At 41.3% G+C, this 26,447-nt stretch overlaps 1 protein-coding gene and 1 pseudogene across 26 annotated transcripts in view; one reads left to right on the top strand and one right to left on the bottom strand.

Moving 5' to 3' along the window:
- Window positions 1-26,447, top strand: part of Ubap2 (ubiquitin-associated protein 2) — an 88,992-nt gene that overhangs the window by 19,536 nt on the left and 43,009 nt on the right. For 14 of the 26 annotated variants that reach the window (NM_001107928.2, XM_087548892.1, XM_087548898.1 and 11 more), the window contains 3 exons: window positions 3,717-3,853; window positions 21,399-21,476; window positions 23,745-23,855. In NM_001107928.2, the coding sequence (NP_001101398.2) occupies window positions 3,755-3,853; window positions 21,399-21,476; window positions 23,745-23,855 (288 nt within the window). In that variant the 5' untranslated portion in view covers window positions 3,717-3,754. Of the gene's footprint in view, window positions 1-3,716; window positions 3,854-10,680; window positions 10,718-11,390; window positions 11,587-21,398; window positions 21,477-23,744; window positions 23,856-26,447 lie in introns of those variants that run through there. The other 12 variants (XM_087548893.1, XM_087548889.1, XM_087548894.1 and 9 more) reach the window with 7 other exon arrangements.
- LOC148005752 (large ribosomal subunit protein eL43 pseudogene) lies at window positions 2,257-2,508 on the bottom strand (annotated as a pseudogene).

The following is a 26,447-nucleotide window of genomic DNA, read 5'->3' as shown; positions in this document are numbered from 1 at the left end:
TATATGGTGTGACTTTGTCTCAAAACACAACCTAGCTATAACAGAAAATAGAAGTGTTGGTGATGAAGTGGATTATAAAAATAAGCAGAGTGCTAGAGCTATAGGTCAGAAGCACAGTGCTTATCTTGTATGTATATGAGGCCTTAGGTTCAAGTCCCTGTACTGCCAAAATGAATTGCTTCATTTAAGCAGTAGAAATGTTTGTTTATATTTTTACAATGCTTGTGGTTTCTAAAACAATCATTTGTCTTCTTCCTACTGATATCGTAAATTGAGAGAACAGGCTGGTGGGAAAAACCCGTGCTGCACAAGCCTTTGCTTGTCCCCACGTCCTGCTGCATAGAGAAAAGAACTGACTCACAGAAGTTCTCTGATCTCCACGTACTGACTGTGACACGTGTGCGGGTGTGAACACACAGAAATCATAAGTAAAATAAAAATGAAAACAGTCAGAGGATGCTCTAAAAGTAGTATAATTATGGTAAAAATAAACTTATTTTGTATAATGAAAAAATTAACAATCTGAACGTTGTTGACCTCAAAGTAGGATGCAGAGTGGGAGTCATACAACTGAGAGGCAGCTTGAAATAAGATAAAATGTTTAAACTAGCCTTTGGGCCTTTTGAGATATTCTAGTTAATTATTTGCTGTTATAATGTAAAAAAACAGTGCAGTTATATTCCCTGGGGGCCTTTAGGCTTATGAATACCCAGTTACTACACGACCTGTTGTAAAGGTCTTCTCTGTAATGAAATCTTTTCTAACACATTGGAAAGACATTTTTATTTGTAGTGCCTGGTAGTATGAGTTATGCTTAGCATCTTAGTCAGGGCTCTATGACAACTATGTCATCTTAGTCAGTACTCAGACACTATGACCAAGGCAACTCTTATAAAAATGCATTTAATTGGGGTTTGCTTATAGTTCTAAGTTAGTCTGTTTTTATCATGGTAGGGAGCATGGCAGCAGGCAGGGTGCTGGGGAAGTAGCTGAGAGCTCACATTTGATCCACAAGTTTCAGGATGAGAGAGAGAGACTGGGCTTTTAAAGCCCACCCCCAGTGACACATCTCCTCCTACAAGGCGGCTACTTTTATGAGAGGAATGTTTCAATATAGGGTTTCTCTGTGTAACCTTGGTTGTCCTGGAACTCACTCTAGAGACCAGGCTGGCCTCAAACTCAGAGATTTGCCTGCCTCTGCCTCCTAAGTGCTAGGGCTAAAGGCATGTACCACCACCACCTAGCAAAGTTACACTTCTTAATCTTTTCCAAAGAGTTCCATTAACTGGGGCCCAACTCTAAAGGATACCTTGACATATTAGGTGCAGTGCTGTGTCCAGCCTGAACATGTAAACCAAAATGAGAATTTTCTTTTAGCCTTTGAACTTTCCTTCCTGGTAAGCAGCACTCTGGATTTGTCCTCTGGAAGAACAAGTGATCTTAACCACTGAGCTGCCTCTCCAACCTCTCATTTGTTTTTCTGAGGTAGGGTTTTATTTATTCCAGGCTAGCCTGGTACGCCCAGTCTAGCTGAGGATGACCTTGAACTTCTGATTCTCTTACCTCCTTAGGCTTAGAGGGTCAGGGATTACTGGAAGATGCCACCGTATCCAGTTTTACAGGGAGATGAGGATCGAACCAGGGTACATGCTAGACAGGCACTCTACCAACTGAGCTACATCAGCAGCCGTCCGGTCTTACACACACTTGAGATTAGGAAGAGAAGTCAGGAAACAATAGGTAAAGTAAAATATGAGAACATAGATCCTAAATGTCCAAAGGGAAGCAATCCATGTGGTACAGGGGGCTAAAGCAAACCAGTTGGTTTTGAGGTCAGCCTGGACAGCATAATAGAATCCCATAGCAAAGACAAGAGACCAGAGAAACATGGGAGTCAAGGGAGCGGGAAAACTGCCAGGAAAATAATCCTGGGTACTGGCATCCTGTTTTGGATATTTCTGTAGATAAACTTGGGTAGAAACTTAACTTGTCATTGCGATGTGTCCTATTTGACTTATTCCTCTTTATGCTTAGTAGTGGTTATGCTAATTAAAATTATCCCGAAATTTGCATTTAATTTATTTGAGGTAGTGTCTCATGTAGCCCAGGCTTCCCTCGAATTTTATGTACCTGAGGATCACCTTGAATTTTGTAAGAATTAAAGGCATGGGCTAATTACCATTCTTTACATAGCACTAGGGATGTTCTTTTTGTTTCTTTTCCTTTTTTAGTGCCAATTTACTTATTTATTTCCGGCTAAGCCTCAGACTGTAGCACTTCTACTGGTCTTCTGATGGCAGACGAGACGGCAGAAGTGGTGTTGCAGGTCCCGGCTTGCCATTGTTTTCATGAAGGAACCACAGTTTCTTCATCTTGGTCTTGCCTCAGAAGGAGCAAGTGTACTTGGCATGCTGGCTAATTCAGTTTTCTTGCCGTTTTCTGGAGGGAGGCACCATAGCAGGTCCCACATTTCCTGACAGTCCCAACCATCGTGGTGTGTTTAGACATGTTGCTGTAATCAAAGCCCAAACCCAAAGAGCACCTAGGGGTGGCTTTTAAGATGTGGTGATTTAAGGCTTCTTCAGTCAGGGCTTGGCTTAAAGGTATGCCAGGGTATAAAGTCCAGTCTTCACATTTGCACGGCGGATATTCTTTTTTTTTTGTTTTTTTTTGTTTTTTGTTTTTTAATTGGTTATTTTATTTATTTACATTTCTTTTTTACAGCGGATATTCTTAACTGTTAAGCCATCTTTGCACCCCTGGACCTCTTCTGAATCATTTTTGTCCAGTGTCTTAAGTACTGGCATTGCAAGCATGTACCATTGTGTCCTCATTAACATAAACATTTACAGTTTGTTTGTTGAGACTGGGTTTCTCTGGGTAGCCCTGGCTGTCCTAGAGCTAACTCTGTAGAGCTTCTGTAGTTGCTTGAACCCAAGAGATATACCTGCCTCTGCCTCTGCCTCCTGAGCGCTGGGAGGAATGGCATTTGCCACCACTGATTGGCTACATTTCTCTTTCTCTCTCTCTCCTCCCCCTCCCGGAGTCTGTGTGTGTGTGTGTGTGTGTGTGTGTGTGTGCGCGCGCGTATGTGTGAGTATTGTCAGTCCCGGAGTCTGTGTGTGTGTGTGTGTGTGTGTGTGTGTGTGTGTGTGTGTGTGTATGTGTGTGTGCGCGCGCGCGCGCGCGTATATGTGAGTATTGTCAGCCCCAACCATAACATTTCTAATTGTGAGAGCAAAGTAAACTTGAGAGTCACAAGTAGCTGATGATGTAATTAGCTGTGTTGTACACATTTAGTATTTATCAGTCCTCTCCCGCTCCCAGAAATGGAACAGTAAGATTTAGAATGCTGCTGGGCTGCTTTATTTTGGAGGGTGGGGGGATTTATTTATTTAGTTCTATTTTTATTTTTTTTATTGAGACAGAATCTCTCTATGTACCCTTGGCTGGCCCAGAACTTGTTATGTAGACCAATTTGGCCTCAGTTCAGTTCTGCCTGCCTCTGCCTCCCGAGTGTTGGAATTAAAGGCATGTGCGGCCACACTCAGCTCTTTTTGAAAAAAACATTCTGAAGTATTTTTATGTTTATTTTTGTGTATTCCCACCACTCCCAGAATTAGATGTTTGATTTTTTTTTTGTTTTTTTTTGTTTTTTTTTTTGTTTTTTAAACCATGATTTGGAAGTTTTGCTTACAATCCTTCTTTTTTTGCAGATTTTGTATTTTGTACATACATTTTGTATATTCTGTATATGATGACTTCTGTGAGCAATGATCGTTGCCGAGGTGCTCGGGAAAAACCACAGATGCCAACAACACACGCAGCACAGTCACAGAAACAAGTGGTACAGGTAAGCTTTTGTGGCGCCTCTGTGTCCTTTAGAAGGAACTACACTCAGAAGGAATGCTTTAATATTCCCCTTTCTAGGAAACTCAGGATTTCACCTTGTCTTTATAGAGTGACTAATAAGTGTAGGAAAAAGGTGATCATGGTAAAACTGAATGTTGTTCCAGGAGAGTCATTGTGTAGTCCTGAATTTCAGTTGTTCTCTAATCTGTGCTACAGCAGTTTCCTTCCTTCCTTCCCCTTTATGTTCCTACTCTTTTCTTTCCCTCCCCTGCTTCCTTCTCTTTTTCATTATCCAGTGTGTAATATTAGGAATTGAACCCAGACCCTCCCCTGGTTCTAGACAAGCACTCTGCTACTGACTTATACCCCTAGCCCGACTGTTACTTCTCTAAATGAAATGAGAAGGTTAAAGATAGCATTGAGCACAGTGTCTGGTACAAACGTTCTGTACTGCATTGACTCAGTTGACAAGCTTCTTAACAGAAACAGTATCTTTTTTCCTCTTTATATGCTTTATTAGTAATCCTGACATTTATTAACTGTTTATGTGTGTACTCACACGCACACACATCTTTGTGGTCTTTGAGGTTAGACATCAGTTGGAGAGAGCTAGCTTCTACCGTGTGAGTTCAGGGATGGAGCTCTGGTTGGAGTTGACAGTGAGGACCCTTACCTACTGAACCATATTGCTGGCCCTCAGAAGCAGTAACTTAGTGGATAATGAATGAATCTTATCTGGTCCATTTCAATTTCAGATCTTGGGCTTGATACATTTTTATTGTTTGCTTTGTGATTTGAGACTGTGTCTTACTAGGTCTGCCAGCCAGGCCTTGAATGCTCATTCCTCTGCTTCCGTTTCTTGGGTGCTGGGGTTCCAGAAGTGGAATGCTCCGGCTGACTTTGATAATAATTTATTTTATTATTGGTATTGGGGATGGTTTTACCAATGAGTTATATCGCTTATCCTTTTCAGAAGTTTTGTGTAATTCATACCGAGGTATTCTGTTTTGGTACAGAGTAGATTTTTTTTATATATATAATTGCTGTGTTAAATTGGATCTAAAATTAGCTTTGTATCTTGCTGCTGTTAGCAGGTAAATAGCTGCTGTTTGAGTGCTTACCCTGAGTCTCTTTACTCTTACAAGTGTTCTTCACAGCTGATTGGGAAGGACTACCATGCCGAGAGTTGTGGCACAAGCAGAGGCAGTCAGATTTCTGAGTTTGGGGCCAGCCTGGTCTACATAGTGAGTTCAGGCCAGCCAGAACAGAACAGCATAGGAGACTGTCTTAGTTACGGTTTTATTGCTGTGAAGAGATACCATTTCCAAGGCAACTCTTAAAAAAGAAAACATTTAATTGGGGCTGGCTTACACTTTCACTTTGGTGCATTATCATGGTGGGAAACATGACAGTGTCCAGGCAGACTTGGTGCTGGAGAAGGAGCTGATATCTTGATCAGTAGGCAGCAGAAGGGGACTGTGTACCACACTGGGTGTAGCTTGAACCTAGGAGACTTCAAAGGCCACCTTCACATTTCGTCCAACAAGCCCATATCTACTCTAAAAAGGCTATACCTCCATTATGGGCCAACCGGTCAAACACATAAGTCTGTTTAAACCGACAGAGAGGCCCTGTTTGTTGAACTGTGGGGCTAGGCTATTTTTTAAGTTTCTTGTATTGCGGAAGAAGCATAAGTTAGTAGTAACCACAGATGATGATGAATACAGTTGGTCTTTAGAAAGACACTGAATCAGTAGAAACTGAACATGAGCTTTTGGAGGCGCCAATTGAGTGTTAGTGGTCCAGATGCACCGCTGTGTGATTTGCAAGCAGATTTGGGCTGATCGTCAACCAGTTTGCAGGCGGGAGCAGGGAGTTAATTCTTTTCCTGTCAAAAGGGTTTTTTTATTGTTTCATTTTAGGGTTTGAGACAGGTTCTTTCTTTTTTTCTTTTTTCTTTTTTTTTTCTTTACATTTTTTTCCCTCCATCTTTATTAACTTGGGTATTTCTTATTTACATTTCAATTGTTATTCCCTTTCCTGGTTTCCAACATCCCCCTAATCCTTCCCCCTCCCCTTTTCCATGGGTGTTCCCCTCCCCATCCTCCCCCCATTGCCTCCCTCCTCCCAACAATCCCGTTCACTGGGGGTCCAGCCTTGGCAGGACCCAGGGCTTCCCCTTCCACTGGTGCTCTTTTTTTTTCTTTTTCTTTTTTTTCGGAGCTGGGGACCAAACCCAGGGCCTTGCGTTTGCTAGGCAAGCACTCTACCACTGAGCTAAATCCCCAACCCCTTCCACTGGTGCTCTTACTAGGATATTCATTGCTACCTATGAGGTCAGAGTCCAGGGTCAGTCCATGTATAGTCTTTGGGTAGTGGCTTAGTCCCTGGAAGCTCTGGTTGCTTGGCATTGTTGTTCATATGGGGTCTCAAGCTCCTTCAAGCTCTCTCGGTCCTTTCTCTGATTCCTTCAACGGGAGTCCCGTTCTCAGTTCAGTGGTTGAGACAGGTTCTTTCTGTGTAGCCCAGACAGTCCCAGAACTTTCTGTGTAACCAGTGTTGGGCTCAAACTTTGATTTTCTTCCCCAGCCTCCCTGGGATTGGGAGTACACTAAAAGCTTCTCACTGATGGCTTTTTTTGTGAATCCTCTAGGGGATGGCTTAGGTTGGTGGTCAAAAAGAAAAAGCTGCTGACTGAAGAGTGGGGAGGATTTCTTGGTCTCAGGTTTCTTTTTTTGGTGTTTTTGTTTATTTGCTTTGCTCTTTAAAATTATCTTTGGGGTTGGGGATTTAGCTCAGTGGTAGAGCGCTTGCCTAGCAAACACAAGGCCCTGGGTTCGGTCCCCAGCTCCAAAAAAAAGAAAAAAAATTATCTTTAGGTTCTATGCTTGGACATTTTGCCTGAGTTTATGTCTGCACACCATGTGTGCATGCCTGTGAAGGCCAGAGGAGGGCATGTGTTAGATCTCCTGGAATTGGAGTTACAGATGGTTTGTGAGCCTCTATGTGGGTGCTGGAAATTGAACCCAGGTTTTCTGGAAGAGCATCCAATGTTCCTAGCTGCTGAGCCATCTCTAACTCACCTTTTGTCTTTTGAGGCAGGTTTCATAGTTGAGGTTCAGCTTGCTGTGTCGTCCAGGCTGTCTAATTGAAGATCTTCCTTCCTTTTAGCTCTCCAGTGCTTGCCTTAAAGATGGGCACCATCTCATGCCTGGTCTTGCTTTACAGATGCATGCTGTCTCATGCTTTCCTTTTTTTCCTTTTTATTTTATGTGTATGCATGTTTTGCCCTGTGTAGCACATGCATAGTTAAGAGATAGTTGTGAGCCACCATATGTATTTTGGGAATCAAACCTAGGTCTTCTGGAGGAGGAGTCAGTGCTCTTAACCACCAGGCAATCTCTCCTGGTCCCTTTGCTATTGTTTTCAAATTGGGGTTTGGGGGGTTGGGGATTTAGCTCAGTGGTAGAGCGCTTGCCTAGGAAGCGCAAGGCCCTGGGTTCGGTCCCCAGCTCCAAAAAAAAGAACCAAAAAAAAAAAAAAATTTGGGGTTTGGGCCTACAAGATAGCCCAGTGGTTGATATTTGGAACCCAGGTAAAGGGTGGAGTGTTTCCTCTGAACCCCACATGTACACTATGCACTCTTGCCTTACCCACTGTGTGCATCATGCACAGACATAACCTTTATAACAAAGAAAAAAAATGAGGTAGGCCACTATGGTTGCTTGGTTGATTAAAGCTCTCACCATAGAAACCTTGAGCCCTGAGTTTGAGCCCAGGAACACACATGTTGGAAAGAGAACAAGCTCCTAAAAGCTGTTTTACTTTTACATGCATGCCACACCATTCACAAGCCTGCATTCATAAATAATAGTAAAAGTGGAAAAAAAGAGCTTTTAAAAACTTTAAAAAAGCTTTACCATTACCTTAAGCTGACATCCTGTCACGACCTCACGTAGCTGAGATAATCGAGGTTCTCTTTTGTTTTTATTTTTGGGGTAGATTCTCTAGATATAGATATAGATATAGATATAGATATAGATATAGATATAGATATATCTATCAGGCTGGCGTTAAGCTCAGAGAAATCCACCTGAGTCCTGCCTTCTGAATGTTGGGATTAAAGGCGTGTGCCACTATGCCCTGACTGATAATTAGTTCCTAATTTCTGATACAGCTTTTTATAAAATTATTTTGAGAATCTTTTAAAAAATACTGTTAGGAGAGATTTTGTGTTGGGCTGAGGGCATTGCTTGCTCGGCAGTAAAACATTTGACTAATGTACATGAAGTCCTAGTCTCAAGCCCTAGCACAATACATGCATAGGAGTGTGCATATACACGAATGGGGAGATAACCTAATTATGGGGAAGTATTTGCCCAGCCTGCATGAAGCCCTGGGTTCAGTCCACAGTACCATTAAAACTGGACACGGTGGGACAAGACTGTAATCCCAACACTTCAGGAAGCAGTGGCAGGAGGATCAGAAATTCAGTATTATCTTTGGCTGTAGAGTGTTTGAAGCCAGTCTGGGTTACATGAGGCCCCAGAGAAAGACAAGAAAATTATTGTTAAATTGTAAGTATAAAAAATATTTCCGAAGGTACATTAAAGTGAGAATAGAGGCCTTTATTTGGTAGAATACTAAGAGAGCTGCTTTTAATTTGTAAGCATGAGTTTGGGTTTGGTTCTCCATCTTAAACTAATTAGGTAGGATGCAGTTCCTGGAGTGTTTTGCCCCTGGCAGTCATGTCTGTCCTTTTAGCCAAGCATTGTTTAGGTATCAGATCTCTTCAGTCGACCTCTCTTCCTCTTCCTTTGCCTCACACCAGCCCCATTATGCCAAGCGTAGGCTGTTCAGACTCTCTTGTTGCTTTTCTTTTCTTCGTTACCATTGTCTCCTGATTAGCTGTAATTACATGCCTGTGTCAGTCGGATATGCTTGTGCTTTGGTTTCTTGTCCTTGTCATAATTGAAGAATATAGGGCAATTCTGAATTGCCTTTTAGTCTGGGTTGGTGTGCTTTATGATTAGAATTACTTACATATTCTTTATATAAGTAGATATGATCTGTTACCCTCCCCCTTTTCAGTGCTAAGCATCACACATAGGATCCTGCATATGTTCTGCCACTGAACTAGATAAACTAGATGGTTCTGCCTCAACTAGATGGTAGTTTGTTTTTAATGCATATTATCATTAATGAAATTATAGGGTTTAAGTTTTTTTTAAAAAATATTTTATTTATATGAGTACACTGTAGCTGTCTTCAGACACACCAGAAGAGGGCATCAGATCCCATTACAGATGGTTGTGAGCCACCATGTGGTTGCTGGGAATTGAACTCAGGACCGCTGGAAGAGCAGTCAGTGCTCCTAACCACTGAGCCATCTCTCCAGCCCTGTAGGTTAGTTTTAAAATATAAAGTGAAGTATAATTCTTTGTAGAGTGATTGTAAGGAGTTAGGAATTATTTACCATTGCTATCAAGAAATGGTAATTGTATTGTATGTTCCACATATACTGTGAAATTCCTTATTAAAATTTGATTTAGGGTTCAGTGCCTGTGATTCCAGTGCTAGGCAGGATAAGGCAGAGGGTTACAAGTTAGAAGCCAGGCTTAGAGAAAAGGCTCTGCTAGAAAGGCCCAGTCTTGACAACCTGAGGTTGCTCCTGGGTCTCACACGATGTGGTGGAGGAAGGCATCCCCTCGTGCAGATTATTCTCCGTCCTCCACACGAGTGCTATAGGGGATTGTGCATGCCCACATAGCACAATAAACAACTTAATTAAAAATACATGATGGCAGGGTGTGGTGGTGCTTGCCTTTAATTCCAACACTCTGGATACCGAGGCAGGTGGATCTCTACAAGTTCAAGGTCAGTCTTGTCCACATAGTTCTAGGGCTTAAACGGCTACATAGACAAAAACCCAACAGAAAAAGGAAATAAAATTACATCAAACATTATAGAAAGCCCATGACTTCTGTTTAAGAATATATGCAAAATAATATGCCTACATAATTTTTTGTTCCTTTTACTGCTTCGTTTTGAGACAGTATCAACTGTTTAGAGAAAACTGCTCTTAAACTTACTAACATCTTTCTGCCTTTGCCCCCAGAATGCTCTATTACTGGCACGAGTCACCATGCCTGTCTATAAGGAATACTTAAAAAAAAAATAGAATAGGCACTCAATGGATAAAGGCATTTACTGCCCAGCCTAATGACCTTGGTGGGTTTCTAGGACCTGGGTAATAGATGGAAAGAGCTGACTCTAGCAGTCTTGTGTTCTAACTTCTATATGTATACATGTGTGTGCACATGCGTGAATGTGCACATACACAGACTCAAAGAATAGTTAAATGTAATTTTAAAAAATTTAAAATAATAAAAAAGTAGGCCAACTAAATGGATGCGATTGCTGAGTTCCAAGGTGGTCTGCTATTGAATCTAATAGTGAGTTTCTGGCTGCCTGGGTTAAGACCTTGTCTTAACCTCTGCCCCTGGACGAAACAAAAGCTTAAAACCAAAACCAAAAAGATAGCACTACTTCAATAACTTATCCAAAGATTTCTGAAAAACAAGTCTAATAAAAAGAAGTGTGTGTGTGGCGGGGGGCTCACTAGGGAATCTTTAGCATAGTTTTCTTAGAACACACAAACACACGCGCACACGCATGCACCACTTATGTGCCTGGTACCCTGGGCAGCCAGAAGAGGGGCATTAGAGTCCCTGGAACTGGAATTACAAACTGTTGGGGAGGGTGCGCTAACTGTTGTTTGAGTTGGAATTATTAGTTGACCCTGCTTTTTCCTCTTTTTTCCCTAAGCTGTACAGACCTCTTGACACTTCTTGAGCTCAGCCTGGTAACTTCCCTATTATACTATTATGTTTGCTGCTTTGTTTATTGAATAATTGAATTGTTTATTGACTAAAGTAATCTTTTGTATAAGATTGGTAGAGTATTTTATAAAGGTAACAAATATTTTGACTGAGACTTCTAGATGTATTGCATCACTGTTGCAGCTCTGCTTATTACCGTGCTTAGTGTGTCACCTGTGCTTTCAGAAGTTGTCTAGTCTGTGCCCTGTTCAGAATTAAAATGTAAACATGTTTGTCAGAGTCAGTTCTTAAACTTAAAAGGCTAAGTCTTTCAATAGCTCAGTAGTTGATAATTTACATGAGGAAGACAAAGAATAGTGCCTTTATAGCTAAAAATGTAGGGCTGACACTATCAAAATGAAAACAGATAGCTAGGGACCGAGATGCTGCTTAGCTTGCATGAGCCCACTAGTAATTAATCTGGTGAAAATCTTCGTCCTTGTTTGTTTAGGCAGATGCTTTTCTAAAAGTAATATTTTATATGTTATTTTTATAGGGTCAAAGAATAAAGTGTCCTTATAAATTGTGTGTAAATATGGGCAGTGGACATTTCTCATGGAATTTTTAAGTTTAATGTTGCTGCCTTGGGCAGAATCTATATGCAGGTGAGGGCTGGCACCAGTTAGGTCAGGGCCAGGATTGGACAGTAAAAAAAATAAGGCGGGGACAAAGTTTTTGTAAGGCAAGCGAGAAGAAGAAAGGAGAATGAAGATGGAGTCGGAGAAAGATGGCCCATATCTGGGTGGTCTTGAATTGCCAAGGTAGCTGGGTGGATTTCTTTCTTTTTTTTTTTTTTTTTTTTGGTTCTTTTTTTCGGAGCTGGGGACCGAACCCAGGGCCTTGCGCTTCCTAGGTAAGCGCTCTACCACTGAGCTAAATCCCCAACCCCGCTGGGATGGATTTGTGTGGCAAATTTATCTTACCTAGTTGGGTGGTTTATATCCTTATCAATTGGTTGCGAGTTTTTTGTTTTTTTTTTTTAAAGATTTATTTATTTGTTATATGTAAGTACACTGTAGCTGTCTTCAGACACACCAGAAGAGGGCATCAGATCCTATGACAGATGGTTGTGAGCCACCATGCGGTTGCTGGGATTTGAACTCAGGACCTCTGGAAGAGCAGTCGGTGCTCTAAACCACTGAGCCGTCTCTCCAGCCCTGGTTGCGAGTTTATTGTGTGGATGCATTGTGGATTGAGAATTTAACATATAAATCTGATTGCTGGGTTGTAGCTTGTTGAGTCTTGATTTTAACAGGTTGTTGGGAGTTTATACATAACTATTAGGGGCGGACGTTGGGAATGTAAACAGAGCAGTGCAGAGAGTCACAAGAGGGTAGGGACCACTGGGATCAGGGTGTGGATGCTGGGAATGTGAACAGAGTCCACAGTAAGAGAGCTGTGAGATAGGTGGTCTCTGTATGAAACTGGCGTGGCAGCGACCCGCCTGGGTCAGAGATACTTTGGAGCAGCATGGAGCTGCTAAGATACATTAGCACTAGTTCCAGTGGTCTACTGGAGCTGGAACTAGGAAGAGCCGGACCACAGGGTATGCACTCGAACCACACGGGTACCGTTCCGCGCGCCCCCCCCCCCCCTTTTTTTTTTTACTGCAACAGCTGAGAACTTAACTCTGGTCCTCTAAAAGAGCAGCAAGTGCTCTTAAACTGTTGACACATCTCCAGCGCCTTTGTATTATGACATTTTGACAATACCCCATGAAGTATTTTCTCTTTGAAAACTCTCAAATCAATATGCCCTCTTCCTCCCCACAGTATATGGTTTTAAAAATGTATTTTTGAGACAGGGTTTCACCATGTAGCTTTGGGACTGGCAGGGCAGCCCAGGTCATCCTTGACTTCACAGAGATCCACCACCTTTGCCTCTGAAGTGCTGGGATTAATTTGTTTCCCTCCCCATCCCCACTCTCTCACGTTCACTTTGACTCTTTCCTTCTTTCCGAGCTTTATTTATATAAGCATGAAATGCTTTCCTTGTATATAAGTGTCCCACATAGAGTTAATACCGCTAAAGAGGGTGTCTAGTCCTCTGGAGCTAGAGTTACAGACAGTTGTGAGGTATCATGTGGATGCTTGGGATCTGAACCTGGGTTCTTTATTGCCAGAGCAACAAGTGTTCTTAACCACCAAGTCTTCTCTACAGTCCTCACAAAGTTTATATTTATTTTGAAGCAATATTTTATGTGCTGTAGGCTAGTCTTGAACTCTGTGTAACAGAGGCTGGCCTTGAGTTCCTGGTCGCACTTCATCTGCCTTCTCTTTGCTGGGATTATGGGCATGTACCATCATGCTCATTTCTGATTTTGTATGGAGCTGGGGATCAAACCCAGGGAGGGCGTTATGTGAGTTAGATAAAGTGATCTAGTAAGCTACATTCCCAGTTCATATTTATTTTTTGTGATGGTGTGTTAATATATAACTCAAGCTGTCCTTTTAACTCTCTGTCTAGATATATTCATTTAATAATAGTCATTATTAATTTTACACACTTAAATTGTTTCCTTTTTCTCATTATTTCTTCGCCGTGAGACAATGAAGAGCTCTTCTTTTTTAGCTACTATTTAACACCGGTTTGTCCTTTTCTTTTGGCCTCTTTTAGGGATGTTTACATATACAAAACTCCTACCTCTAGTTGTTTTTGTTTGTTCCTGTAATAAAAATGTGCAGTGCTGGGATTTGAACGCAGGTCTTCTTTATACTTGTGCAACACTGCACTTTACTGATTGAGGCATCTCCCCATCCCTGTACCTTGTCAGCTCTCATTTATGTCTCTGTATTTTCCTTTTCATTTCATAGTCGTTGTTTGCATATCACTGAAGTGGATTGTGCTTTCTTGGATCCGAGTCTTTGCACTCATAGATTCACTTTAAAAATGTAATACTTGAGTATTCGATATCAGAAGTAGATGAGGCCATTGAGACAGCCTAGCAGGTAGAGACACTTGTCGTTAAGCCCAAGGACCTGAATTTATCATCCTAACCTGACTTGGAAGAAGAGAACCGAATCTCACAAGTTGTCCTGATTCGCACATGTGGGTTGTGGGATTCTGACACTCAGACACACTTGTACATACACATGAACTAGAAAGTGGAAGAAAAACACAACTGCCTTTGCCTTGCTTCCTTATCAAGGCTGTATACTAATCCAGGTTCCTGTTGTACATTATTACGTTAAAATTCCAGGGGGCGGGCATGATTAATGTATTTTCTTTTGTACAAAAACTGTGTAGGGTTGTGTCAGTTGGGTTGGGCACAATAGCTGAGTTTCAGGATCCTGTCTAGCAGTATAATAGTCCTGTTTTGATTTTGAAATTTTTAAAGATAGGATCTCTTTCATTTTCTACAAAGACTGATAATTGTTTTGCAAGTTATTATTAACCTACCCTGTTTAACTGTTCTAATGTTATTCTCAAGATGCCACACACATTTGAAGGTATTTTTTGCTTACACAGAGACAAGTTATAATTTTTTTTTTAAGATTTATTCATTTATTATATAAGTACACTGTAGCTGTCTTCAGATACACCAGAAGAGGGCATCAGATCTCTTTACAGATGGTTGTGAGCCATCATGTGGTTGCTGGGAATTGAACTCATGACCTCTGGAAGAGCAGTTGGTGCTCTTAACCGCTGAGCTATCTCTCCAGCCCCAACTTATAATTTTTAAACATAGAATTAGACTCGTATTGTTTAGTTTTCTTGCCTAATTTCCTTGTCTATTGACTTTTTGTTAGTATTTAACAAAGTTCTAAGTACAAGTATCCTTGGTTCTGTTGGGTTTTTGGTCCCCCTCTTCTCCCTTCTCTGCACCCCTCCATTCCTTTTCTCTCCTCTTCTCTTTTGACAGGATCTCTCTAACTCTGGCTGTTCAGAACTCACTCCATAGACAAGGCTAGCCTCAAACTCAGAGATCACCTGTACCTGTTGAGGTTAAAGGCTTGTGTCACCACCCACACCTTGCTTGTTTTTGATCTTAAGGAAAAATTTGTCAATTTTTATAGTTCCTTTTATCAGGATGAGGGTTTTCACCTCCATACTAAGTTTACTGAATAGTCTTTATAATAAAAAGAGGTTGGATTTTGTAAGCCAGGCTGTGATGGTGCACACTTAGGAGGCAGAGGCAGGCAAATCTCTTGTTCGAAGACAGCCTGGTTTACAGAGTGAGTTGTAGGATGGCCAGGGCTATCTGGAGGAGAGATCTTGTCTCAACAGACAAACAAAACAACAACAACAACAAAAACCAATTGAATTTTATCAAGTGCGTTCTGTGACTCTGAAGATGATTATAGGTTTTTTGTTGCTGGTTTTATTCTCGTTTGGGAAAGGGGGTTGGATACTAAACCTGGGGCCCCTCTGTGTTCTGCCACGAAGCCACACCTTAGCCATAGAATATGTAGTTTATATCTGTTTATATCTGTGTAATATAATATATTTCCCCCCCCCCGTTGCCTTACCTTTGCCTGATAGATGTTACTTTGTAAATCAACTTTCACTCCTGAGGTAAGCCTGACATGGTCCTAGTATATGATCATTTTTGTAAGTTGTTATTTTGCTAGTACTATTCATAATTTTTTATTTATTGATAAGGTATCCTTTTTTATGTCTTTGTTTTTGTTATTACTACAATCTGGTTTGCATTGAATTGAAAAGTCTTATTGGTTTTGAGAGTTTGTGAAGAATTGTTGACAAAATAACTTTTCTGTCTGCCCATCTGTTCTTCCTTCCTTCTTTTTCCTGTCTGTCTGTCTGTCTGTCTGTCTGTCTACCTACCTACCTACCTACCTACCTACCTATCTGTCATCTGTCTGTCTATCAATCTATGTACCTACCTACTTACCTATCTTCTATGGAGGCCAGGTCTTAAATTAGACTGTAAGTGTTATGAGGTGTTGTCAGGCTGTCCTGGAACTCATGTGGCCCAAATAGCCCTCAAACACATGAAGTCCTCCTGCCTCAGCCTCCTAAGTGCTAGTGATTACAGATCTGAGCCACCGTGCTCCACTTTTCTGGGAAGTTTGATGACTAGTTTAGTTACTGAACCTATTATGAGTCTCCTTTTTTAGTAGTTGATGGCATCCTTGTTCTTCCACTCATCTTTGTGTGTTTTTTTATGTTAGAGTGTGGACAGTCATAAGCCATGGTGTGGTTTGTAGGTCAAAGGACAACCTTTGGGTGTCTGTTCCCTTGTTGAGGCGGAGTTTCTTTTGTTTCTGCTGACAGCATATTTTGGGCTAGTTGGTCCTTGATCTTCTGAATAATTCTTGTCACAACTTGCTGGGATTATAGATACATGCTACTGCATCCTGACAACTTACATACATCCCAGAGATGGTGTCATGTGCCAGGACTGTCTGGTTAGAGCTTTACTAGCTGAGCCATCTCCCCAGCCCTACTTTGTGTCTTTGCTCAGGATTTTATATTTTATCTAGGCTGTCTGATTTGCTGACACATACTTGTTCTAGGTTTCCTTTCACAGGCCCTAAAGTTTCATTTTTGTTGTTTGTTTCAGGCAGAGTTTTACCTCTTGTTAGGCTGTCCCTGACCTCACTAGCTTCCTGCTTCACTTACCTTTAGTTCTGGAGTTTTAGGCATGTGTTAATGCTTTGGAATCTCTCTAGTAACAGTGTTCCTTCTCTGTTTCTCTCCTAATATTGCTACTCTTGAATCTTATGTCTTCGTAGCTGAGTATTATTTTATTGAGATCCCCTCAGCTATGAGTCAACCCTTGAACAGGTAGCAATAAAGCTGGCTTAGTAGAATAGTGCCCACCCACCTTGCTAGAGCCCTGGATTCTGTCTCTCGGACTACCAAAAAACCAAAGCAGTGACCCCTCTCCCAAGAATCTAAGACTCACGTTTCCCCCTTTTCTCCCCCTCCCCCTTTTCTCTCCCCCCGTGTGTTTCTCTGTACAGCTGGCTGCCCTGGAACTCTCAGTAGACCAGGCAAGCCTGTAACTCAGAAATCTGCCTGCCTCTGCTTACCACCACCGCCTCCTCCAGGCTGCCTTCCATCCACCCCCTTTTAATACAGCATTTTGATCTTTAACACAGCTGATTTGAAACTCAGTATATAGCTTGGGGTGGATTTGAACTTGGCCAGATCCTTGAGTCTCAGTAGTGCTGGGATTGAGATTGTGAGTGACTATACCCAGCTGTGAGTCATGCTCTAATTTGTTGATGTCCCCCTTTCTAATCTTCATTTATTTTAGTCCTCTGCCTTCTGTTCCTTCTTTTCTGTCTGCTTTAGCGTATTGGTTTGCTGTTCTTTCTTTTGTTTCTTAAGTTATAAACACATTTTTTTTCTTGGTTCGGTTTCTGTTTAGTTTGAGGCAGGGTCTTTGTAGCTTGGTTGGCTGTGAGTCACGATCTTGAGTGGTGAGCACGACTATCACAGCTATTTGTCAACATGTATTTTTACTTTACCTTTACATGTTATTTTTAAAAGTAAAGAACCCATGCATGTATCAGTACATGAAGGTACAAAAGCTTGCATGTGTACGTGTGCAAACTCAGGTGCACATGCATACAACACATGAAGACAAGGATGTCATGGTTGATGCAGGTTGGAGGGCATTTTGTAGAATTGTCCCCTCTTTTCACCTTTATAATGTGTCCTAGGGATTGAACTTAGGTCACCAGACTCATGTAACCTGCTGAGCTATATTGCCAGCCCATTTACCTTGTTAGTTTTATCAGTTGTTTGAGACAGGGTCTCACTGGGTAGCCCTGGCTAGTGGGGAACTCACTCTGTAGACCCTGTTCCCATAAAGATCTGCCTGCCTCTGCCTCCTCAGTCAGTGGTAGGATTATAAACTTGTGTATTCATCTTTTTGTGTTGGTTCTAAAATATATTTTTATTTTATATGTATAGATGTTTTGCCTGCATTAATGTGTATGCACCATGTGTGCCTAGAACCTGCAGAAACCAGGGTATTGGATCTTTTGAAACTGGAGTTATAAGTAGTTGTTATTTGCCATGTGGGTGTTGGGAACTAATCCGGGGTTTTCCACAAGAGTCACAAGTATTAATCTCTGGGTCATCTCTTCGGTTCCTATCTCCTACCCTATCCTAGCCGAGACATTTTAAGTTGAAATTAATAATACAATATAATATACAATGTTTAGATCTGCTATGAAAGGCAGTAGCAGGCACTGTATTAATATGGACAGATTGCTCTGGTGTGCTTTAGCTCCAGAAACATCCATGGCTTTCTCTCACTCAGAAATGGCTCTCATCTGGACTCCAAATGTACTGTGATCACTTCCTGTCAGGTTATAGTTCTTTCTAGTTGTTCCTGTCTCCTTGTTCACTGATCTTGCTGTTGGACTTTTTGTGTACAACACTGGGACGTCTCAGGTGATGGTGAGTCAGGATGGGAGTTAATCTGGTGTGCAGTAGGAATAATGAAAGTGTATTTAAGGCGTTTGAGTATACTGGGAAAGATTGCATTGACACCTTCAGGAAGTATGGGTTCTGAATTTCTATACAGACATCTTTCTGGGTTCAATACAGTAGTGTTTGGCAGTTAAGCTGAGATAATAGCATGAAAAGCTTGGGATGACAGGCTGAGCATTTAGATTGGGCAGAGTAGGCCACAGCAGTTGGGATATGTATAATCCCCCACCTAATGGAAAGGCCTTGTACAGGTTCTTTATGATTCAGACACTGTTTGGTACCCCCTTGCATCTTCAAGTTCCTTGAAATGAATAAAATTTATGATAAAAGTTGAATGGAGCTGGGCTGTAGTTCAGTTGGTACAATGTCTAGCCAGTATGCACAAGACCCTGGTTCAATTCCTAGTTTCACATAAACTGGGAGTGGTGGCACAAGCCTGTTGTCTAAGCACTTGGAAGGCAGAAGCGGAAAGGTGGGAGGTTTAAGATTATCTTCTGCTGTATATAGTGAGTTACAGCCTAGATTAACATACATAACAGTTTTTCTTACCAAAAGAAACCTGAGAAGAGCTTTGAGGAAAAGCTTTGCTGTACTGATTGAGGCTGTGTCTTATTCTGTCACTCAGACTGGCTCCTGAGTTTCTTGCTTCTTTCTCCTCAGTTGTGGTTTTACAGGTACATGCCATGCTTGGTCAGGTTTTAAATATGTCTTCAGGAGTTAATGTAGACTTGACTTAAGCATCCTGATTTAACCAAGAATGGTGGCACACAACTTTAACCCCCATGCTGGGGAAGCAGAGGCACACTTAATCTGTGTGAGTCCCAGGCCATCCAGGGATACGTAGTAGTGAGACCCTGTCTCACAAAACAAAGAATGGGAATTTAGGGCTGGTGGGGCTCAGCATGCAACTGTGCCTGTTACCTAGTCTGGCCTGAGTTCAATTCCCAAGACTCAATGTAGGAGGAGAGAAACGATTTCTGAACTCATTCATTGATCTCCAAATGTGTGGTATAGGTGCCCTTCCCTTAAATAAAACAAACAAACAAAAAACAACAAAAACAACAAACCCCCAATAAATGTATATTTAATTTTAAAAGACTGTACTTGGGCATGGTACTTCACATCTACAGTTACGACATTCTAGAGGCTCAGGCCTGGGAATTGCTATGAATTTGAGGCCAGTCTGGGTTAGAGTGACTTCTCATCTAGGCAGGACTACGTAATAAGTCTTTGCCCAAAAATAAACAGCAACCCAAATAAGAGCAACAAGAATTCTCCCTCCAAATAGTAACCTGGGCCTGGAGAGACAGCTTAGCAACTGAGTGCTTGCCGAGCCATCGAGGACTGGAGTCTGGATTCCAGCACCCGTGTGACAGACAAGCTGGGCGTTCACTCATGCTGATGAACCCCAAGGCTGAGGAGACACTGACTCTTCTCTGGCCCTGTTCATGCTGTCCACAGGTGCCCAAGTAGCAGTTAAGTAGACTGTCAGACAACATGGCTGGCTTTTTAAGCAAGAACAGTAACTGAAGAAATACACTTTTGAAGTACTGTTAATTTTGCTTAAAACTTGGTAGGGAGCTGGAGGATGGCTCAGTGGTTAAGAGCACTGACTGCTCTTCCAGAGGTCCTGAGTTCAATTCCCAGCAACCACATGGTGGCTCACAACCATCTGTAATGAGCTCTGATGCCCTCTTTTGGTGTGTCTGAAGACAGCGACAGTGTACTCATATAAAATAAAATAAATCTTTTTTTTTTTTAAAAGAAATTTGTACAGAGATATGGCAGGAAGGTTATATTTTTACCTATTTACCTGTTGGCCTAATCCTGTTATTTTTTTTCAAAATTAAGATACTATATAGGAGCCGAAAATAATGGTGCATATGCCTCTAATCTCAGGACTTTGTAGATTGAGACTGGAGAGTTCAAGACTAGCCTGGGCTATGTATTAAGACTCTTATCTCAAGAAAGAAAAGAAAATCCAGTCAGGCTTGGTGGCCCAGTCCTGTAATCCCAGGTACTTTGGGGTTATAAATAGGACTTCAAGGCCTGTCTGGATTATAGAGTGAATTCAAAGCCCACCTAGGCAATCTGTCTATTTTTTAAATAAGCAGTCTCTCTAGCAAATAGCTCTTTCCGTCTTGGAATTCCTCCTGTAGACCTGACATGTAGTTCATAGAGATCCTCCTGCTTTTGCCTCTGGAGTGCTTATAGAAAAAAGAAAGGAATGTGCTACTAGGTCTTTTTTCAACCTGAGCAATTCAGAGAGACTTTGTCTCACAACAATAGCACAAAACAACAACAAAAAGGTAGAACAGATTGGGGAGAAAAAGAAATATGCATATTTATCATTGGTAAGTGCACAGTGGAGGCTCTAGGTTCAATCTCTGTTACTATAAAACAAAGAAAGCAAAACATCAAAACTACCACCACCACCACCACCACCACCACCACCACCACCACCACCACCACCACCACCACCACCACCACAAACCTCAAGTGAGCTTTTATAAAGTTCTGTCACTGTGCAATGCTACTAATATTTAACTGCTCTGTCACATAGAGATCTTAGACATTCAGGAGTCTGTTTTCTAAAAACAGGTTTTAGAATAAAGAATCCTATTTTCTGTGGAGCTGACTGAAATTTTCCTTCCATTTATAAATTCTGTAAGATGGTAAGAGAGAATTAACTTCAGAATTACTCTCTTCAGCTAAATGTAGCTCTTTCCCTACAGAACCAATCAGAGCCAGTAGGGTGTGGTCTGCAGACTTGTGTGCAGCCCTGGCTAGTCTGTGACTTGGTGTAGGTCAGCAGAAGGTGCTCATGAGTATCGGGAGCACAGCACATGGCAGGCAGCACTTGCTTTGCTTCCTTCCCTGCCTCCTCCGTGGGAAGGAAATCCAAGTAAGCAGCATGACTACCAAGCCACTGTGTGGGAATGAGCCCTTTATGCTGTTTAATTGGATGGTAGTTTTCTTATGGGAGCAGGCTTTATATAGTCTTGAGTCCCAGATTAACCACTTCCTCCCTCCCCCTAGATAAGAACTCAACATAGCCCAGGGTGTCATCATATTCTCACGCAGTCACTTGTGACTTGACCCTCCTGCTCCTGCCTCTCGGGAGCTGGAATAATGAACATGCTACCACACCTGGGTAATCAGTCCTGCTTAGTGCTTGAGGGTTGTGTTTGATTGACATTCTAGCATCTGTCGTAATATTTATTTGCTAAAATCTACCACTTTTTGGCTTCCTAGGCAACGGCTGAACAGATGCGACTTGCTCAAGTGATCTTTGATAAGAATGATTCAGATTTTGAAGCTAAAGTTAAACAGGTATGTTCCTATCAGAGTATACTGTGACTTTTCCTTTATTCTTAGTTTTTTTTTTTAAAGTATTTTCTGGGAGACTGGAGAGATGGCTTAGCTGTTAAGAGCACTGGCTACTCTTCCAGAGGACCTAGGTTCAATTCCCAGGACCCACATGGCAGCTCTTATCTGTCTGTAGCTCCAGTTACAGGGGATTTGAAACCCTCACACAGACATGCATGCAGAAAAAACATTGTAACATAAAACTAATAAATTATTTAAAAAATTATTTTCTTTATGTATGTGAGGGTTTTGCCTACATGTATATATGAGTGCTACATGCATTCTTATCTCAGGAAGTCAAAAGGGAGCATTAGAGCTCCTGGAATTGGAGTTATGGATGATTGTTAACCACCAGATGAGCGCTGTGAACTGAACCTGTTTTCTGCAGCAGCAACAAGTGCTCTTAACTTCCAAGTCATTTTTCTAGCCCCCCTGCACTTGCTTCTTAATATGCTTAAAAAGATGATTTTACTAGGAATTTTTAATTTAATTTTAATCTAAAATATACTTATTACTTAGTCTGAACTTGTATTCGATAATACATTTTGGGCCTATGACCAGGTGCTTAATATTGGTAGCCAAATGACAAAATACAGCATTTTATCTTGACAGGAGACTCTGATTCATTACTGTTTGCATGTGACCAGTGGACTAGACATTTGTGAAAGCCCACCGGCATTCTGTATACCGAGATTTAGAAAGTATAACTTTTGATATGTAAGGAATGTTTTTTAAATTGTAGGAAAGAGACAAATTGCCTTTTTAAATGTCAGTGTCATTTCAAACTTGTTGACAAAGTATAGATTTTTTTTTTTAGGATGATGTTTTCATTTCAAATTTTAACATTTTTTTTTTGATAAGTTTGCCTTAATTCCAAACCTTTCTTTACAGCGCGACGTTCTACTCTTAGTTCTGTCAGTAGGCAAAGTCTGATTCTTGTTCTGTCTTAATCGTGTGTGCCAGGCAGTACAGTTAGCTTACTTACATCAACAGCTTAACACTTGGGAAGTCTGGTGCGGGTGTTTGGTCTCATTTACTTGAAGGGCTTACGTAGGAAGACTGAAATTTAAACAGGTTCTCACTAAGTCAGATAAAAGTAAAGGTAACAAGATTTCTCTTACTGTAGAGTACTTACTTGTCCTTCACTCTCGTGGTGAAGTGGGGGAAATGTGAACAGAGAGCACTGGGAATCCATAGAGTGGTTAGAAGTGGTGTCCTGTGCTCTAATGCGAAGAGCTGTGCTTATGTGTATTAGACAAAGAGGCCTCCTGTCTGCACTTAGGTTTATTTACTTTTGTAGTGCCTAGGATCAAGCTTCATACACCACACTAGGCAAATGCTCTTATCAATGAACTGCAGATGCAGCCCACAAGATGTGTGTTCTAGACAGGTGTTCCTATTAATTAGCCTTGATAACTGCAGGCATGATCTCCTGAAATGTTGAAGTCAAGCAGTTTTTAACTTGAGAACATGGTAAAATAATTGAATTCCATTAAAACACAATACTTACGTCATAGATTTGTATGCTGATACTTCAGGATTATTCTAATGAGGAAGATGCTAAGTAGTTCTTTAGACTGATTAAAAGAATGGGCTGAGATTTACTTTGACTGCAGCTATAAAACGTGCTTAGCTTTCTAGAGACAATACTGTTTAGGAGTGTAGCTTGTTACAGCTGTTGGATTCTGCATGTGAGACTTTAGGCTGCAATTAAGTTTGTAAATAGGATGTTCTAATGCAATTAGTGAATGGTGGATATGTTCAAATGAAGTCCTAGTTACCATTTTAGGAATCAAATCTTCACAAGTTCTATGCTATTGACCTAAGTTTGAGCTTGACTGAGGAGTTCTGAGAATGCTGGTCTGTGCTGTTGTGCTGTTTATAAGCTGAAGGCTGCGGTGAACACCTTTAATCCTACAGTGGGAAGCAGGGGTAGGTTGATCAGCTGTGAGCTTGAGTGCAGCTTGGTCTGTATGGCCTGTTCTAGACCAGCAACTACTACTTAATGGCTAAAAAAAAAAAAGACTTTGAGGACGTTGTTGGTGGGTGAGTCTACTAGTATTATTTAGGGACACATGGGGAATGGGAATCTCAACGTGCTCTTTGAACCTAAATTTTACTAGCGTCTAGAAAAGGCCTTTGTGTGGAAGGACAGCAGAATTGCTGTATTTGCATAGAAGGATCACAAAGTTAACTCTGTGTGCCTTTTTTTCTCTGATACTTTTTGCATAGCTTATGGAGGTGACGGGGAAAAATCAGGATGAGTGCATCGTGGCCCTGCATGACTGTAACGGTGATGTGAACAAAGCCATCAATACACTGCTGGAAGGGAGCTCTGACACCGTGAGTACCGTGCACTCACTGGCCCACTTCATGGTTGCAGTTTCAGTTTCACTGTGGGTGGAAGCTGTGCAGAGGGGATGGAGCAGGCTGTGCTTTGGAGGGAGTGTTCTGGGGTCGGTCATTCACACTGTAGACGAGCAGTAGAGGAAAGTTCCAACAAGAACAAGTTCTTCCAGCCCAACAATTTCTAAAAAGTGTCCGAGCCCGTGGACATTAATACCACCTGAAAAACTGTGGCTCCAGACTGTCATGGTTATGCATCATAGTCACCACCTCTGACCATCCCTAATTGGTCTCACTCTCTTCTTTAGCCTAGGCTAGTCTCACACTTGCTCTGTATGACATTGAACTTCTGATCTGCCTGTCTCCTTGTACTAAGATAACAGGACGCTCTAATATTCTTGATTTATTTGAGAATATAGGAGCACTCTCCTGACTTACATCCCCAGCCTTCCTTTTTTGTTTTATTGATTTACTTACTTGTTTATTTATTAATATTTATTTATTTATTATATATAAGTACACTGTAGCTATCTTCAGACACACCAGAAGAGGGCATCGGATCCCATTACAGATGGTTGTGAGCCACCATGTAGTTGCTAGGATTTGAACTCAAGACCTCTGGAAGAATAGTCAGTGTTCTTAACCACTGAGCCATCCCTCCAGCGCTATTTTTATTTTTTTAAGATAAAAAGATGTATTTATTTTGTTTTATGTATGTGGCTATGTATGTAATATGTCTGTGCATATGTATATTAGGTTAGTGCCTGTTTCCCTAGGTCAGAAGAAGGCATTAATAACCCCTAGAACTAGAGTTTGGGGTAGTTGTAAAACAACATGTAGATACTGGCAACTGACTCTGTAAAACCAGCAAGCATCCTTTTTTTGTTTGTTTCGTTTTTGTTTTGTTTTGTTTTTCTCCTCCAAGAGAGGGTTTCTCTGGATATCCTTGGCTGTCCTCTGTAGACCAGAGTATCTGCCTCTAAGTGCTAGATAACAAGTGCTTTAACTGTTGAAAGATGTTTCCAGCTCTTTCTGCTCTAATTCTCTTTAAAAAAAAAAAAAAAGCTTTGTTTATTTTATGTATATGAATACACTGTCACTGTCCTCAGACACACCAGAAGAGGGCATCAGATCCCATTACAGATGGTTGTGAGCCACCATGTGGTTGCTGGGAATTGAACTCAGGATCTCTGGAAGAGCAGCCAGTGCTCTTAACCACTGAGCCACCTCTCCAGCTCCTCTACTCTAATTCTTACATCTTCAGACTAACTGAAAACCAGGATTTGCTAACTCTTTCTTAATGAATATCCCATAAGCATGTTCTTTTGAGACTTAGTAATACAGGCCCTTACAATGCTCAGACATAGAAAATAAATTGCAGTGCTTGAAAATCATTCAAGGCTGTTATCCAGTCTATTTTCTTGATCTCTTTATGGAAATTGGATTCTATTTGATTTATATTTCTAAACTGAGGAAACTATTTCAGAGAAAATTAAAACAAATAATATGTCACCCAAAAGAAAATATAGTGATGAATGTACCCAACATGGCTTTCTTGGGGCTGGAGAGGTGACTGGTTGGCTATAAGCATGAACTGCTCTTTAGAGGACCTGGGTTCAGTTTCCAGAGCTCTTCTGTAGTAGTTCACAATGGCATATAACTCCCCAGGAATGAACTTACACACACACACACACACACACACACACTGATGGAGGGAGGAAAAGAGAAACTTCTTTGTTTTAAAAGATCTATGTATTTTGTGTGTATAGATGCTTTCTTCTATGTTTGTATGTGCACTTGCTAGCCTTGTACATGTGAAGGCCAGAAGAGGGTGTCAGGTCTCTGAGATGGGGGCTATATACTGTTGTGAGCTACTACTATTTGGATGCTGGAAATCAAACCCAGGTCCAGTACCTGATGCTACCACATGCTGAGCCATCTCTCCAGATTGTATTAAAATTGTGTGCGCGCGTGCATGCATTTTTATTTTGTGTATATGTGTGTTTGACTACATGTATGTCTGTGTATTGTGTGCATGTGCCCTGTGGAAGCCAGAATGGGTTATCCAGATATCCCCAAAACTGGAGTTAAAGAGAGTTATGAGCCATCCTATGAATACTGAGAATAAAACCTCTTGCAAAGAGAATCCAGTGTCCTTTTTCTTTTTCCTTTTTTAATAAAGGGTCTTACTATCTAGTCCTGACTGTCCTGGAACCTACTTTTAGCTTTGACTCCATGTTCAAGGCTGGCCTTGAACCCACAGAGATCTGCCTGCCTCTTTCTCCCGAGTGCTGGGAATAAAGGTGTGAGCCACTAAACCTGGCAGATGCCATTCTTTTCTATGTTTGGGCTTAGTCACATTATTGCTTTGAGGGGAGGCTGTTTCAAATATTCACTGTATAAAATTGGAGTGCTGTGAGATACCAAATACTGTAACTATACTCTGCTTTTAAAGAAGGTTTTGGGCTGGAGACATGGCTAAGCAGTTAAGAGCACACGGTACATTTGCAGAGCACCTACACAACAGCTCACAGCTGTAACTCCAGTGTCAGGAGATCTGGCACCCACTTGTGACCTTTGTGGATGCTA

This window comes from Rattus norvegicus, chromosome 5 (genome assembly GCF_021556685.1).
Source record: "Rattus norvegicus strain SHRSP/BbbUtx chromosome 5, alternate assembly SHRSP_T2T, whole genome shotgun sequence".
NCBI classification, from domain to species: domain Eukaryota; kingdom Metazoa; phylum Chordata; class Mammalia; order Rodentia; family Muridae; genus Rattus; species Rattus norvegicus.
This window is presented reverse-complemented; position numbering and strand designations above follow the sequence as displayed.